Below are 14,237 nucleotides of genomic sequence, written 5' to 3' on the forward strand. Positions count from 1 at the left end.
CGCCCCGCCCCCGCCGCGGCCAATGGGCGCCGCGCGCCGCCCCCCCCGCTGCGCGGCAGCCAATGGGGATCCCCCTTCGTGACGTCACCGCGCGCGGCGCCTGGGGGGTTTCCCGGCTGACGTCGAGGGTTCCCTTTGTGACGTCAGCGCAGTGGGGGGGGGGAGCGGGCTGGGATTCCCGCGCTCGCTCATTTGCATGCGCGCCACGCCCCTTTGGCGCGCGATTGGTCGGAATAAAACGCCTCGTTTGCATACCGGCCCCTCCGCGTGGTTCATTTGCATAACAACCTGCATTTGCATAACAACCTGCCTCGTTTGCATCCCAGCGGGGGTGGGGAGGGGGCGGGCCCAAAGCCACACCTGGCCACGCCCTCCCCGATGTGGCTCCCGCCGCCCCCGCGGGTGCCGCAATCATGGAGGCGGCGGCGGCGCGCCCGGACGCCGGGGCCCGACCCGACCCGGACGCCGGGGCCCATCCCGACCCGGACACCGGGGCCCGACCCGACCCGGACTCCTGGGTCCCGGCCAATCCGGCTGCCTGGGGGATGCCCTGCCCGGACGCCGGGGCCCCCCCTCCCGAGCCGGACGCCGGGGCCCCCCCGACCCGCTGGGGCATCTGCGGCGCCGGCCGAATCGCCCACGACTTCGTGGTGGCCCTGATGACCCTCCCCCGCGAGGAGCACGTGGTGCGCCCGGACGCCGGGGCCCCTTTGGAGGGGAGGGGGCAGGGGGGGTGGTTCCCGGACGCCGGGGCCCCTGACCCCCCCCGCCCCCCCAGGCCGTGGCCGTGGCCGCCCGGGAGCTCTCCCGGGCCCAGGACTTCGCGCGGAGCCTCGGGCTGCCCCGGGCCTACGGGAGCTACGAGGAGCTGGCGGCCGACCCGGACGTGGGTGAGCGGGGGGGCCGGACGCCGGGGCCCTGCGTGGGGGGGGGGGTCAGGACGCCGGGGCCCCGGGGGTGGGAGGATTTGGGGGGGGGGGGTCAGGACACCGGGGCCCAATGGGGGGGGCGGGGGGGGGGGGGGCAGGACGCCGGGGTCCTGCGTGGGGGGGGCGGGGGGGGGGGGTCTGGATACGGGGGCCCCGGATGTAGGAGGATGGGGGGGGGGGGGACGCCCAGGACGCCGGGGCCCTCCCTGGCCTTGGGCAAGGGGGGGGGAGGGGGGTGGGGCCAGCCCCGACGCGGCCCCGCCCCCGACGCGGTTCCTATGGGGGTGTGTGTGGGGTGCTGGCCCCGCCCCCGGCGCGGCCCCGCCCCTGACGCGGCCCCGCCCCCAGACGTCGTGTACGTGGCCACCACGAACGCCGCCCACGCCGGCCCCGCCCGGCTCTTCGCGGCCGCCCGGAAGTCGCTGCTCGTGGAGAAGCCGCTGGCCCCGAGCGCCCGCGAGGCCGCGGGGATGGCGGCGGCGGCGCGGGAGGGCGGGGTCTTCCTGATGGAGGTGCGGCCCCGCCCCCTCGAGCGGCCCCGCCCCCTGGAACGGCCCCGCCCCCTGGAAAAGACCCCGCCCCCGGGAACGGCCCCGCCCCCTTGAGCGCCCCCCTGGAACGCCCCCGCCCCCTGGAAAAGACCACGCCCCCTGGAAAAGACCCCGCCCCCCGGAACGGCCCCGCCCCCTTGAGCAGCCCCCCCCGGGAACGCCCCCGCCCCCTGGAAAAGACCACGCCCCCTTGAGCGGCCCTGCCCCGCCCCCTTGAGCGGCCCCGCCCCCGGGAACGCCCCTCCCATGGGGCCACCTCCCCATTGACCCCCCCAGTGACCCCCCCCCTTTTACTCTCTTTTTGTGACACCCCCTCTCATTGTCCCCCCCCATTGTTTACACCCCCCCATTGTTCCCCCGCCCATCGCCCCCCCCCCACTTCCGGTCCCCCCCCGGGCTCCAGACCCGGCTCCTCCCTCATTCATTAACTGGTTCTTTTGTCTCCCCTCCCTTTTTGCCCCCCCCCCCACTTCCGGCTCCGCCCACTTCCGGCCCAGGGGCTCTGGACCCGGTTCTTCCCGGCCTGGCGCCGCCTGGGGGCGCTGCTGGGGGGCGGGGCCTTGGGGCGGCCCCGCCTGGTGCGGGCCGGGCTGGCCCCGCCCCCCACGGGGGGGGAGCGGCTGCGGCGCGGGGGGGGCGCGGGGGGCGGGGCCCTGCTCGACCTGGGCGGCTACGGGATCCACGCGGCGGCGGCGCTGCTGGGGGCGGGGCCGGGGGAAGCCCCGCCCCGCGTGACGGCGCGGGGGACCCTGCTGGACACAGGTGCGGGGGGCGGGGCCTCGGGGGCGGGGCCAAGGAGGGGGACTGGGGAGGGTGGGGCTATGGGGGCGGGGCTATGGGGGCGGGGCCAAGGAGCTGGGGGGGGAGCAATGGGGGTTTTTATTGGGGGTCACGAGGGGGGCGGGGGGGCAATAAGGAGGGTCCCTGGGGGCGATTGGGGTTAATGGGGGGGATCACGGGGGGGGGGGGGCGGTGGGGGCGGGGCCAAAACTCCCCCCCCCAGGGGCTCTAGGGGCGGGGGGTTCCCGGGGGTGGTCGCGGGGGGGGGCGGGTCCTCCCGCGCTCCCACCCCCCCCGCAGGTGCAGACGAGTCGGTGACGGTGACGCTGGAGTTCGAGGGCGGGGGCCTGGCCGAGGTCACGTGCTCCATCGGGGCGGAGCTTCCGGGCAGCCTGGACGTGGGCGGCACCCGCGGGTGGGCCCAGGTGCGACCGGGGCCACTTCCGGCGGGGGGGGCGGGGCTCGGACGCCGGGGCCCCTTTGGGGGGGGGGGGTCACTCGGACGCCGGGGCCCCTTTGGGGGGGGGGGGGGGTCACTCGGACGCCGGGGCCCCTTTGGGGGGGGGGGTCACTCGGACGCCGGGGCCCCCCTCACCCCCCCCCCCCCGCAGTTCCCGTCGCACCTGAACTGCCCCACGGAGCTGCTGTGGGGGGGGGGGCCGGGAGCGCTTCCCGCTGCCCCCCCCGCCGCGCCCCACGTTCTACCCCCGCGCCGTGGGGCTGCGCTACGAGGCCCAGCACGTGCGGGAGTGTCTGCGGCGCGGTGAGAACGGGGGGACATGGGGGGACTGGGGGGACACGGGGGCGGACACGGGGACATGGGGGGGGACACGGGGGGGACCGGGGACATGGGGGGAGCGGGGGGGACATGGGGGGGACCGGGGGGACACGGGGGGACCGGGGGACATGGGGGGACATAGCGGGACCAGGGGGCATGTGGGACCAGGGGGGATGCGGCCCGGACACCAGGGCCCCTCTGGGGACACTGGGGCCCCCAGGGAGGATTGGGGGAACATTGGGGTCCTGGGGGACATTGGGGCCCCTCTGGGGACACTGGGGAACGTTGGGGTCCTGGGGGACACGGCCCGGACGCCTGGGCCCCCCCGGACGCCTGGGCCCCCCCAGGCCTCCTCGAGAGCCCCGCGGTGCCGCTGGCCGAGAGCCTCCGCGTGGCCGAACTGCTGGAGCGGGCGCGGGGACAGGTCGGGGTCCCGGGGGACGGGGACACCCGGGACACCGGGGACACCCCGGAACAACCCGGGACACCCCGTGACACCGGGGACGGGGACACCCTGTGACAACCCGGGACAACCCGGGACACCCCGTGACACCAGGGACACCCCGTGACAACCCGGGACATCGGGACACCCCGCTGGGACCCCCCAATAAAGCCCCAGGGGTGACGCTGTTGGTGTCATCGGCTGCTGTCACACGTGTCCGTGTCCCCCCGTGTCCCCAAGTGCCACCCCCCGCATGTCCCACACGGGTGACATCCGGGTGTCACCCGCGTGCCGTACACGTCGCCATTGTCCCCAACTGCCGCACGCGGGTGTCACGAGTGTCACAGAGGCCCCCGCGCCGCGTGTCCGTGCTGTCCCAGTTATTGCGGTGTCCCCTCGTGTCCCCCGCGGTGTCCCCGTGTCCCCGTGTCCCCGTGTCCCTCAGGCCAGCAGCAGCCCGTGCTGCCGCAGGACGGCCCGAGAGGGGCCCGATCCGGGCGGCCACGTTCCGCTCCGCCCGGCGCCGGATGTTCTGGAAGGGGGGGGGGACGGGGGGGGTCACGGGGGGGCCCCCCGGGGGGAGGTGGGGGATTCCCCCCAAGGAGCCCCCCCAGGGGCGGTTTCAAGGCGCCCCCAATAGGGGCGGTTTCAAGGAGCCCCCTTAGCGCAGATTGGATGTCCCCCATGTCCCCAAGTGTCCCCCCATTGTCCCCATTGTCACCTCCAGCCTCCTCTTCCTCCCGTGTCCCCCATGTCCCCCCCATTGTCCCCCATTGTCCCCGTTGTCCCCATTGTCACCTCCAGCCTCCTCTTCCTCCCGTGTCCCCATTGTCCCCATTGTCCCCATTGTCACCTCCAGCCTCCTCTTCCTCCCGTGTCCCCATTGTCCCCATTGTCCCCATTGTCCCCATTGTCACCTCCAGCCTCCTCTTCCTCCCGTGTCCCCCATTGTCCCCATTGTCCCCATTGTCCCCATTGTCACCTCCAGCCTCCTCTTCCTCCCGTGTCCCCATTGTCCCCATTGTCACCTCCAGCCTCCTCTTCCCCCCATTGTCCCCATTGTCCCCCACTGTCCCCATTGTCCCCATTGTCCCCGTTGTCCCCATTGTCCCCATTGTCACCTCCAGCCTCCTCTTCCTCCTGTGTCTCCCGTGTCCCCCATGTCCCCCCATTGTCCCCATTGTCCCCATTGTCACCTCCAGCCTCCTCTTCCTCCCGTGTCCCCCCATTGTCCCCATTGTCCCCATTGTCACCTCCAGCCTCCTCTTCCCTCCCGTGTCCCCCCATTGTCCCCATTGTCCCCATTGTCACCTCCAGCCTCCTCTTCCTCCCGTGTCCCCCATTGTCCCCATTGTCACCTCCAGCCTCCTCTTCCTCCCGTGTCCCCCCATTGTCCCCATTGTCACCTCCAGCCTCCTCTTCCTCCCGTGTCCCCATTGTCCCCATTGTCACCTCCAGCCTCCTCTTCCTCCCGTGTCCCCCATTGTCCCCATTGTCCCCGTTGTCCCCATTGTCACCTCCAGCCTCCTCTTCCTCCCGTGTCCCCATTGTCCCCATTGTCACCTCCAGCCTCCTCTTCCTCCCGTGTCCCCCCATTGTCCCCATTGTCACCTCCAGCCTCCTCTTCCTCCCGTGTCCCCATTGTCCCCATTGTCACCTCCAGCCTCCTCTTCCTCCCGTGTCCCCATTGTCCCCATTGTCCCCCGTTGTCCCCATTGTCACCTTCCAGCCTCCTCTTCCTCCCGTGTCCCCCATGTCCCCACCCGTTGTCCCCGTTGTCCCCATTGTCCCCATTGTCCCCATTGTCACCTCCAGCCTCCTCTTCCTCCCGTGTCCCCCCATGTCCCCATTGTCCCCATTGTCCTCATTGTCCCCGTTGTCCCCGTTGTCCCCGTTGTCACCTCCAGCCTCCTCTTCCTCCCGTGTCCCCTCATTGTCCCCATTGTCCCCGTTGTCCCCCATTGTCACCTCCCAGCCTCCTCTTCCTCCCGTGTCCCCATTGTCCCCATTGTCCCCATTGTCCCCCGTTGTCCCCATTGTCACCTCCAGCCTCCTCTTCCTCCCGTGTCCCCCATGTCCCCTCCCGTTGTCCCCGTTGTCCCCATTGTCCCCATTGTCCCCATTGTCACCTCCAGCCTCCTCTTCCTCCCGTGTCCCCCATGTCCCCATTGTCCCCATTGTCCTCATTGTCCCCGTTGTCCCCGTTGTCCCCGTTGTCACCTCCAGCCTCCTCTTCCTCCCGTGTCCCCTCATTGTCCCCATTGTCCCCGTTGTCCCCATTGTCACCTCCAGCCTCCTCTTCCTCCCGTGTCCCCATTGTCCCCATTGTCACCTCCAGCCTCCTCTTCCTCCCGTGTCTGGCCGCCGCCTTCTCCTTCCGTCGCTGCTCCAGGGCCTCCGTCACCGCCCTGGTACTTCCAGCCGACCTCGTGGGCCAGGCGGCCGCCCAGCAGGGCGCTCTGGGGACAATGGGGGACAATGGGGGACAATGGGGACAATGGGGGGACACCGGGGACAATGGGGGGACAACGGGGACAATGGGCACATGGGGGGACACAGGGACAATGGGGGACACAATGAGCAGGGATGGCCTTGGGCACCTCCCGTGTCCCCCCCCGTCACCCCATGTACAAGTGACCCCTGCCACCCCTGGTGACAACAGGGGGACAATGGGGGGGGTCAGGGGACATCTCCGTGTGTGTGACCCCCCCCATGTCCCCGTCACCCCCCCCCATTCCGGTACCTTCCGCGTCGGCTTCAGCCGGATGATCTTGAGGGCGGCCGGGACGACCATTGCGCTTGCGCTGGGGACAATGAGGGGACAATGAGGGGACGTTGGGGACAATGAGCGGACATGGAGGGGACGTTGGGGACACATGGGGACAATGGGGGTCATGAGGCAATGAGGGGACATGGAGGGACACGGGGACAATGAGAGGACATGGAGGGACACAGGAACAATGGGGGGACACGGGGACAATGACGGGACATTGGAAACAATGACGAGATGAAGGGGACATGGGGACAATGAGGGAGCATTGGGGACAATGAGGACACGTAAAAGGACATGGGGACGTTGCAGACAATGGAAGGACCCGAGGTGACAATGATGGGACGAGGTGACAATGATGGGACGAAGGTGACAATGAAGGGACATTGGGGACAATGAAGGACGTTGCCAGGGTGGGGGCGTCTCAGCTCAGGCCTTTCTCATTGTGTCTCAAACAATGTAGGTTGGAACCATCATTGACGCCAGGGCTGGATTTTGGGGGCAATTTCCCCCGTTTTGGGGTTCCAGGAACAGCCGGGGGGGCAGGTCCCTCGGGGAGGGGGATTTTGGGGCCATTTCAGGAGCGTTTTGGGCTGTTCTGGGGGGATTCGGGCACTCCGGAACACTCAGGGTCCCTGACCAGGACACTGGGGTTTTAGGGGCATTTTGGGCGGGTTCCGAATAGATTTGGGACTATTTGGGCTTATTTTTGAGAGTTTCAGGCCATTCTATGGGTATTTGGGGCGTTTCTGATAATTGTGGGGCGTTTTTTGGGGGTATTATGGGTGTTTCTGTGCATTTTGGGGCACATTTTGGGCCATTCTGGGGGTACTTGGGTGCACTTTGGGTGTTTCTGAAGGTATTTGGGCTCATTTTGGGGTAATTTAGGCTATCCTGGGGTATCTGGGTGCATTTCGGGGTGTTTCAGGCCATTCCGGTGGTTTTGGGGTGTTCTAGGCCATTCCAGGGGTTTGCGGGCACGTTTCCCAGCATTACAGACCATTCTAAGTGTACTGGGATGCATTTTGGGGCGTTTTAGGCTATTCTCAAGGTTTTGGGGTGCTCTAGCCCATTCCAGAGATTTTGGGGTGCATTTCTGGGTATTTCAAGCCATTCTGGGCATATTAAGGTGCATTTTGGGGTGTTTTAGGCTGTTCTTCATGTTTTGGGGCCTTTTAGGCCATTCCAGGGGTTTGGGAGCGCGTTTCCGGGTATTTCAGGCCATTCCGGGCGCATCGGGGTGTATTTTGGGTGTTTCGGGCCATTCCAGGCACATCGGGGTGCATTTTGGGGTGTTTCAGGCCGTTCCGGGCGCATCGGGGTGCATTTTGGGGTGTTTCAGGCCATTCCGGGCGCATCAGGATGCATTTAGGGGTATTTCGGGCCATTCCGGGCGCATCGGGGTGCATTTAGGGGTAATTTCAGGCCATTCCGGGCGCATCGGGGTGTATTTTGGGGTGTTTCAGGCCATTCCAGGCACATCGGGGTGCATTTTGGGGTGTTTCAGGCCGTTCCGGGCTCATCGGGGTGCATTTTGGGGTGTTTCAGGCCATTCCGGGCGCATCAGGATGCATTTAGGGGTATTTCGGGCCATTCCCGGGCGCATCGGGGTGCATTTTGGGGTATTTCAGGCCATTCTGGGCTCATCGGGGTGCATTTTGGGGTGTTTCAGGCCATTCCGGGCGCGTCGGGGTGCATTTTGGGGTGTTTCGGGCCGTTCCGGGCGCGTCGGGGTGCATTTTGGGGTGTTTCGGGCCGTTCCGGTACCTTGTCGTAGGGCGGGGGGATCCCGTCGAACACCTTGAGCCGCTCCAGGGCTCCCTGTCCCCGCTTGGTCTTGTGGGGCAGCATCCCTGGGGGGGGACAGGCACGTGGGGGGGGGGCCCCGGCGTCCGGGCCGGGATCCGGGGGGGGCCCCGACGTCCAGGCCGCTCCCACTGGGATCCGGGGGGGCCCCGGCGTCCGGGCCGCTCCCATGGGGATCCGGGGGGGCCCCGGCGTCCGGGGTCGCTCCCATGGGGATCCGGGGGGCCCCGGCGTCCGGGCCGCTCCCATCGGGATCCCGGGGGGGCCCCCGGCGTCCGGGTCGCTCCCATAGGGATCCGGGGGGCCCCGGCGTCCGGGTCGCTCCCATGGGGATCCCGGGGGGCCCCCGGCGTCCGGGCCGCTCCCATGGGGGATCCGGGGGGCCCCGGCGTCCGGGTCGCTCCCATCACGATCCCGGGGGGCCCCGGCGTCCGGGCCGCGCTCCCACCTCGCACCGTCCTCCAGAAGATCCTGCTGGGGCGCCCGGAAGTGGAAGGGGCCCGCGCGACGGGTTCGTGTTCATCCTCTTCCGCAGGAACGCCAGGAATTTCACTGGAGAGAGACCCCCCCCACCGGCATCACGGGGGGGGTCCAGGGAAACCCCCGAAGGGCCCCGGCGTCCGGGCCCCCCCCCCAACCCACGTGCTCTGAGAGACCCCCCACACGTGGAGGGGCCCCGGCGTCCGGGAACGCCCCCCGCCCCCCCCCGGTCCCGGTGCCGCTCACGTTTGTTCCGGTAGAAGTTCCCGGAAATGTTGATGCCTTCGCAGCGAACGACGACGACGCGGCGGCCTGCGGGGGGGGCGGGGGGGCGTGAGGGGGGCCCCGGCGTCCGAGACCCCCCTCCGAACGCGGGGACACGGGAGGGCCCGGTGACCGGGGGGTCCCGTTGTCCGGGAGGGCCCCGGCGTCCGGGAGGGCCCCCGGTGTCACCCGGTGTCCCCGGTGTCCCGGGGGCGCTCGGCTGGTAGTGCATGTCGGGCGCTCTCACGGTCGCGAGACTCGAGGCCACGGCGGTTTCGTCACGGCGCCGGCCGGGGGGGTCCCCGCGTGTCCCCCCCGTGTCCCCGCGTGTCCCCCCGTGTCCCCGCGTGTCCCCGCGTGTCCCCCCGTGTCCCCGCACTCACCCAGCAGCACCTGCTTGGCCACGATGGCCGCGAGCCGCCCCAGGAGGTGCCCGCGCCCGTCGATCACCAGGACCTGCGGGGCGAGGCCGTCAGCGCCGCCTTCCCGGACGCGTTTCCCCCCGCTTTCCCCGCCCGTTTTTGCCCGTTTTCGCCCGTTTTCGCCCCGTTTTCCCCGCCCGCACCTTCAGCTCCGCCATCTTCCCCCTCGCCGCGCGCTCGCCCAAGAGGCCCCGCCCACCGCGCGGCGCGCGGGTCGCCACTTCCGGCCGGGCGGACCCGCAGGGGCGGAAGCGACGTAGCCGGGCGGGGAAGGCCATGGCCGTAGCTCCGCCCCCTCCGCGCGGTTACGCAAATGAGGGCCCGGCGCCCCGCCCCCCACGGCGCCCCGCCCCCCAGAGCATCCGTTTTTGGTTGTTTTGACTTTTTATTGCGGTTTCTGCACCGAAATCCGGGTCTCCGCAGGGCTCCGGTGTCCGGGCGGCCCCTCCCCCCTCAGCTCTTCAGGGGCATCGTCACCGTCAGCACCTGCGGGGGCGGGGTCAGGGGCGGGGCCTCCGCGGGGGCGGGGCCTCCATGGGAGGGGAGGGGCCCCCTTGGAAGGTCTACGGGGGGGGGGACACCCGGGGAGGGGGCGGGGCTTCCCAATAGGGGCGGGGCCTTCCCAGAGAGGGTTTTTTCTGGGGGGAAGGTGGGGTCACTAGGGGGCGTGTCCCTCATGAGTGGGCGGGGCCTGCTTCGGGGGGGGGGTTACCCCCATAGGGACCCCGTGCTCCTCCCCAGGGGGCGTGTCCACACAGGGGGCGTGTCCTCACCCCGGAAGGGCGGTGCAGTCGGGCGCGCAGGCAACGGGCGGGGTCCGGGGGGAGGGGCAGGCCCAGGCGCAGGAGGGCGGGGCCGCCCCCCTCAGGCCCCGCCCCCTCCTGCAGCTCCAGCCGCTCCTCGCTCAGCCACAGGGAGAGACGCCCCCGCCCCCCCGCTGGGCGGGGCCTCAGCGAGGGGCGGGGCCAGGGCTGGCCACACCCCATACAAGGACCACCCCCCGCCCCCCCCCAGCACCCAAATGCCCCCTGAGCCCCTCCCACCCCCACATTGACCCCCAGCCCCTATTGGCTCCGTTGCCCCCCATTTTGCCCCGCCCCCCATCCATTTTCCCCGCCCCCCCCGTTTTGCCCCATTTTTGCCCCGCCCCCGTTTTGCCCCCGCCCCCATTTCCTGCCCCCTCCCACTTTTCCCCACCCCCCCCATTTTGCCCCCGCCCGTTTTGTCGCACTCTCATTTTGCCCCCCCCGTTTTGCCCCATATTGTCCCGGCCCATTTTGCCCCGCCCCCTCGGTTTAGCCCCGCCCCCGGGTCTAGCCCCGCCCCCCGGGTCTAGCCCCGCCCCCGGGTCTAGCCCCGCCCCTCACCGCGGGGGGGCAGCTGCACCCGGGCCAGCAGCGCGCGGGGGCTGCGGGGGTTGGGCTCGGCCAGGACCAGGAAGGGGGGGGGGCGCCGGGGGGGGAGCTGCGGGGGGGGGACAGGGGGGGGTCAGGGGGGGCGGGGCCCTGCTGAGCCCCGCCCCCCGATCACGTGTCCTACCTGGGGGGGGGCAGCTCCGAGGGCTCCTCCCTGTGGGGGGGGGCAGATGTGAGGGGGGGCCAAGGGGGGGGCCAAGGGGGGGGCAGGGAGGGATTGGTGGGGGTCTCGGAGGGGTCTCCCCCCTCCCTCCCGGATGGGGGGGGCTCAGGGGGGTCCTGGGTTTGGGGGGGTGTCCTGGGGGGGGTTTCCTGGGGGTTCCCCGGGGGGGGGGCCCTTCCCCATGGGGGGGGGGATTCCCCATGGGGGGGTTTCCCCATGGGGGGGTTTCCCCATGGGGGGGGTTCCCCCACGGGGGGGGGTTCCCCACGGGGGGTCCCGGGGGGTCTCTCACCCCCCCAGCTCCTGGATGCGGGGGGGGGGGGCGGCCCCCGGATGCTCTGGGGCCCCAGGGAGCCCAGGAAGCGCCGGTTCCGGAGCAGCCGCCAGCCTGGGGGGACAATGGGGGGACAATGGGGGGAACAATGGGGGGGACAATGGGGGGACATGGGGGGGGACCACGGGTGGGGACAATGGGGGGACATGGGGGGGACATGGGGGTGACATGGGGGGGGACACGGGGAGGACAATGGAGGAGACACGGGGGGGACAGCGGGGGGGGACATGGGGGTGACATGGGGGGGACACGGGGAGGGACAATGGGGGGGACAACGGTGGGGACACGGGGGGGGACAAGGGAAGACAACGCACAGGACACAATGGGGCACAATGGGGGACACAATGAGGACAGAGCGGTCACAACCGCAGACCCCTCCCCATGTCCCTTCCTTTAATGTCCCCATGTCCCCCCCTCCCCGTGTCCCCCCCCCCCGTGTCCCCCCCCCACCGTGTCCCCCCCCGCCCCCCCAATGTCCCCCCCCCCCACCTGGGTGGTCGACGGCCACCCCGAACTTCCGGGGCCAGCCCCTCCATGGTGACGGTGACGAAGAACTGCAGGAACAGGGGGTCGTCCTGGGGGGGACACGGGGGGGGTCAGGGGGGGGCGCGGGGGACCCCCCGCCCCCCCCGCCCCTCCCCCCCCCGCACCTGCAGCGTCTGCAGCAGCCCCGAGTTGACGACGACGTCGTAGGCGACGCAGGGACGGCCCCCTGGGGACATTGGGGACACGGGGGGGACATGGGGGGACATGGGGGACATGGGGGGGACATTGGGGGACATGGGGGACATGGGGGACATGAGGGGACATGGGGGACATTGGGGACATTGGGGACATTGGGGACATTGGGGACACGGGGGGACACAGGGACAGCGAGGACAAGGGGGGGCAAGGAACATGAAGGGACATCAGAACGAGAGAACAAGGGAAACGCGCAGAACACAGCACAACATTCTGGGCTCATTTAGGCAATTTTAAGGTATTTGGGGGCATTTTCAGGTGTTTTGGGGGGATTTGGGGACATTTTTGCCCATTTTGGGGTCATTTCTGCCACCCACTGCAGCTGTGCTCCATATGGCCCTCCCCCGCAGCTGCAATGTGGTGATTTGGGGCTTTTTAGGGTGTTTGGGGCCAATCTGGGTGTTTTTCACCCATCCTGGAACCATTTCAGGCCGTTTGAGGCCGTTTTGGGGCCGTTTTTCCCATTTCCTGCCATTCCCGCTCACCGCAGTCGCGCTCTTCCCATGTGCCCCCCCCCTGAACCCAGGTGGCAGTTTGGGGGGTTTGGGGCAGTTTGGGCTGTTTTAGGGCAGTTTGGGCTGTTTTTGGGTCATTTTGGGCCATTTCGCGGTGTTCCCGCTCACCGCGGTCACGCTCACTGTGCGCCCCCCCCCCAACCCAGGTGGCAGTTTGGGCCGTTTTTGGGTCATTTTGGGCTGTTTTGGGGCAGTTTGGGCCGTTTTGGCGCATTCCCGCTCACCACGGTCACGCTCCCCCATGCTGACCCCCCCCACCCAGGTGGCAGTTTTGGGTCATTTTGGGCCATTTCGGGCCGTTTCGGCCGTTCCCCGCTCACCGCGGTCACGCTCCCCATGCTGACCCCCCCCCACTCAGGTGGCAGTTTTGGGTCATTTTGGGCCATTTCGGGCCGTTTCGGCCATTCCCGCTCACCGCGGTCGCGCTCCTCGTGCGCCCCCCCCAACCCAGGTGGCAGTTTGGGTCATTTTGGGTCATTTTGGGCCGTTTTCCCGCATTCCCGCTCACCGCGGTCACGCTCCCCATGCTGACCCCCCCCACCCAGGTGGCAGTTTGGGTCATTTTGGGTCATTTCGGGCCGTTTCGGCCGTTCCCGCTCACCGCGGTCGCGCTCACTCGTGCGCCCCCCCCAGGCTCATGGGGATCCGGAAGGCGCCGGCGTTCCCGACCGGAGCCGCAGCCGGAGCTCGGGGGGGGCCAGCGGGGGGGGGCGGGGGGACGCGGGGGGAGTGACAGACGTTGACGAAGACCTTGGGGCCCCCCCTCCCCCCGCGCGGGTCTTGATGCAGAACCCTGGGGGGGAGGGGCCGTTGGGGGGGGGCGCCGGGACCCCCGACCCAGAGACCCCCCCATGGGGACCCCGAACCCGGATCCCCCCCATGGGGATCCCCAATCCAGAGACCCCCCCCATGGGGACCCCCCCAACCCGGATCCCCCCCATGGGGACCCCCCCAACCCAGAGACCCCCCATAGGGACCCCCCCAACCCAGAGACCCCCCCATGGGGACCCCTCAATCCAGACCCCCCCATGGGGACCCCCCAACCCGGATCCCCCCATGGGGACCCCCGAACCCAGAGACCCCCCCATGGGGACCCCCGACCCGGATCCCCCCATGGGGACCCCCGAACCCAGAGACCCCCCATGGGGACCCCCCGACCCAGAGACCCCCATGGGGACCCCCCCAACCCGGATCCCCCCTTGGGGACCCCCCAATCCAGAGACCCCCCCCATGGGGACCCCCGACCCGGATCCCCCCCATGGGGACCCCCAATCCAGATCCCCTTATGGGCCCCCCCCCCACGAGGACTCCCCCCCAATGGGCCCCCCCCAATCCCCAGACCCCCCTACGGCCCCCTCCCCCCCCACGGGACCCCCCCCCCCCCCCATGGGGATCCCCCCCCCCCATCCTGGAGCCTCCTCCCCCATTCCAGACCCCCCCCCCACCCCACCTGGGACCACCTGTATCCAGGTGACCCCCCCCCCCCGATTTGGGATCCCTCCCCCCTCAGAGACCCCCCCTGCCCCCATCCCCCCCCCCCATCCCGGTGCCCCCCCAACTCTAGGATGCCCCCCGGAGCCCCTCCCCCATCCCGGGCCCCTCCCCCCATCCCAGGTCTCCCCCCCCCCCATCCCGGGCCCCTCCCCCCATCCCAGCCCCCTCCCCCATCCCGGACCCCCCTCCCCCATCCCGGACCCCCCCCCTCCCCCACCCGGCTCGGGGTTGATGGTGGCGCTCGGCCCCGCGGGGGGAGGGGCGGCCTCGTCCTCGTCATCGTCCCCCGCCACCTGCGGGGGGGGGGGGCGGGGTCCAGCTGGGGGCGGGGCCTCCTGGGACCCCCCCCCCCG

At 70.2% G+C, this 14,237-nt stretch overlaps 2 protein-coding genes, 1 non-coding gene and 1 pseudogene across 3 annotated transcripts; 1 reads left to right on the plus strand and 3 right to left on the minus strand.

The window, feature by feature from the left end:
• Positions 1-413: 413 nt before the first annotated feature.
• Positions 414-3,558, plus strand: DHDH (dihydrodiol dehydrogenase). The gene is given in 8 exon segments (XM_088538788.1): positions 414-686; positions 779-890; positions 1,278-1,441; positions 1,978-2,242; positions 2,561-2,685; positions 2,872-2,910; positions 2,912-3,023; positions 3,386-3,558. Coding segments are annotated over 8 exon segments (1,263 nt in total).
• Positions 3,559-3,914: 356 nt separating this feature from the next.
• Positions 3,915-9,392, minus strand: RPL13A (ribosomal protein L13a). The gene is given in 13 exon segments (XM_088538784.1): positions 3,915-3,954; positions 3,956-4,012; positions 5,813-5,887; positions 5,889-5,939; positions 6,224-6,274; positions 6,276-6,284; positions 8,018-8,103; positions 8,505-8,535; positions 8,537-8,557; positions 8,559-8,608; positions 8,783-8,848; positions 9,184-9,256; positions 9,366-9,392. Coding segments are annotated over 13 exon segments (618 nt in total). The 5' UTR covers positions 9,381-9,392; the 3' UTR covers positions 3,915-3,921.
• Positions 6,668-6,734, minus strand: LOC148590662 (small nucleolar RNA SNORD34). Its single transcript, XR_015914273.1, has one exon. It is a non-coding gene; the product is annotated as a small nucleolar RNA SNORD34 (small nucleolar RNA).
• Positions 9,393-9,669: 277 nt separating the features above from the next.
• LOC148590663 (uncharacterized) lies at positions 9,670-14,177 on the minus strand (annotated as a pseudogene).
• Positions 14,178-14,237: the final 60 nt, after the last annotated feature.

The sequence above is a fragment of the Tinamus guttatus genome, unplaced genomic scaffold (genome assembly GCF_059628265.1).
Source record: "Tinamus guttatus ecotype Peru unplaced genomic scaffold, ASM5962826v1 Tinamus_guttatus_pri_ptg001170l, whole genome shotgun sequence".
NCBI classification, from domain to species: domain Eukaryota; kingdom Metazoa; phylum Chordata; class Aves; order Tinamiformes; family Tinamidae; genus Tinamus; species Tinamus guttatus.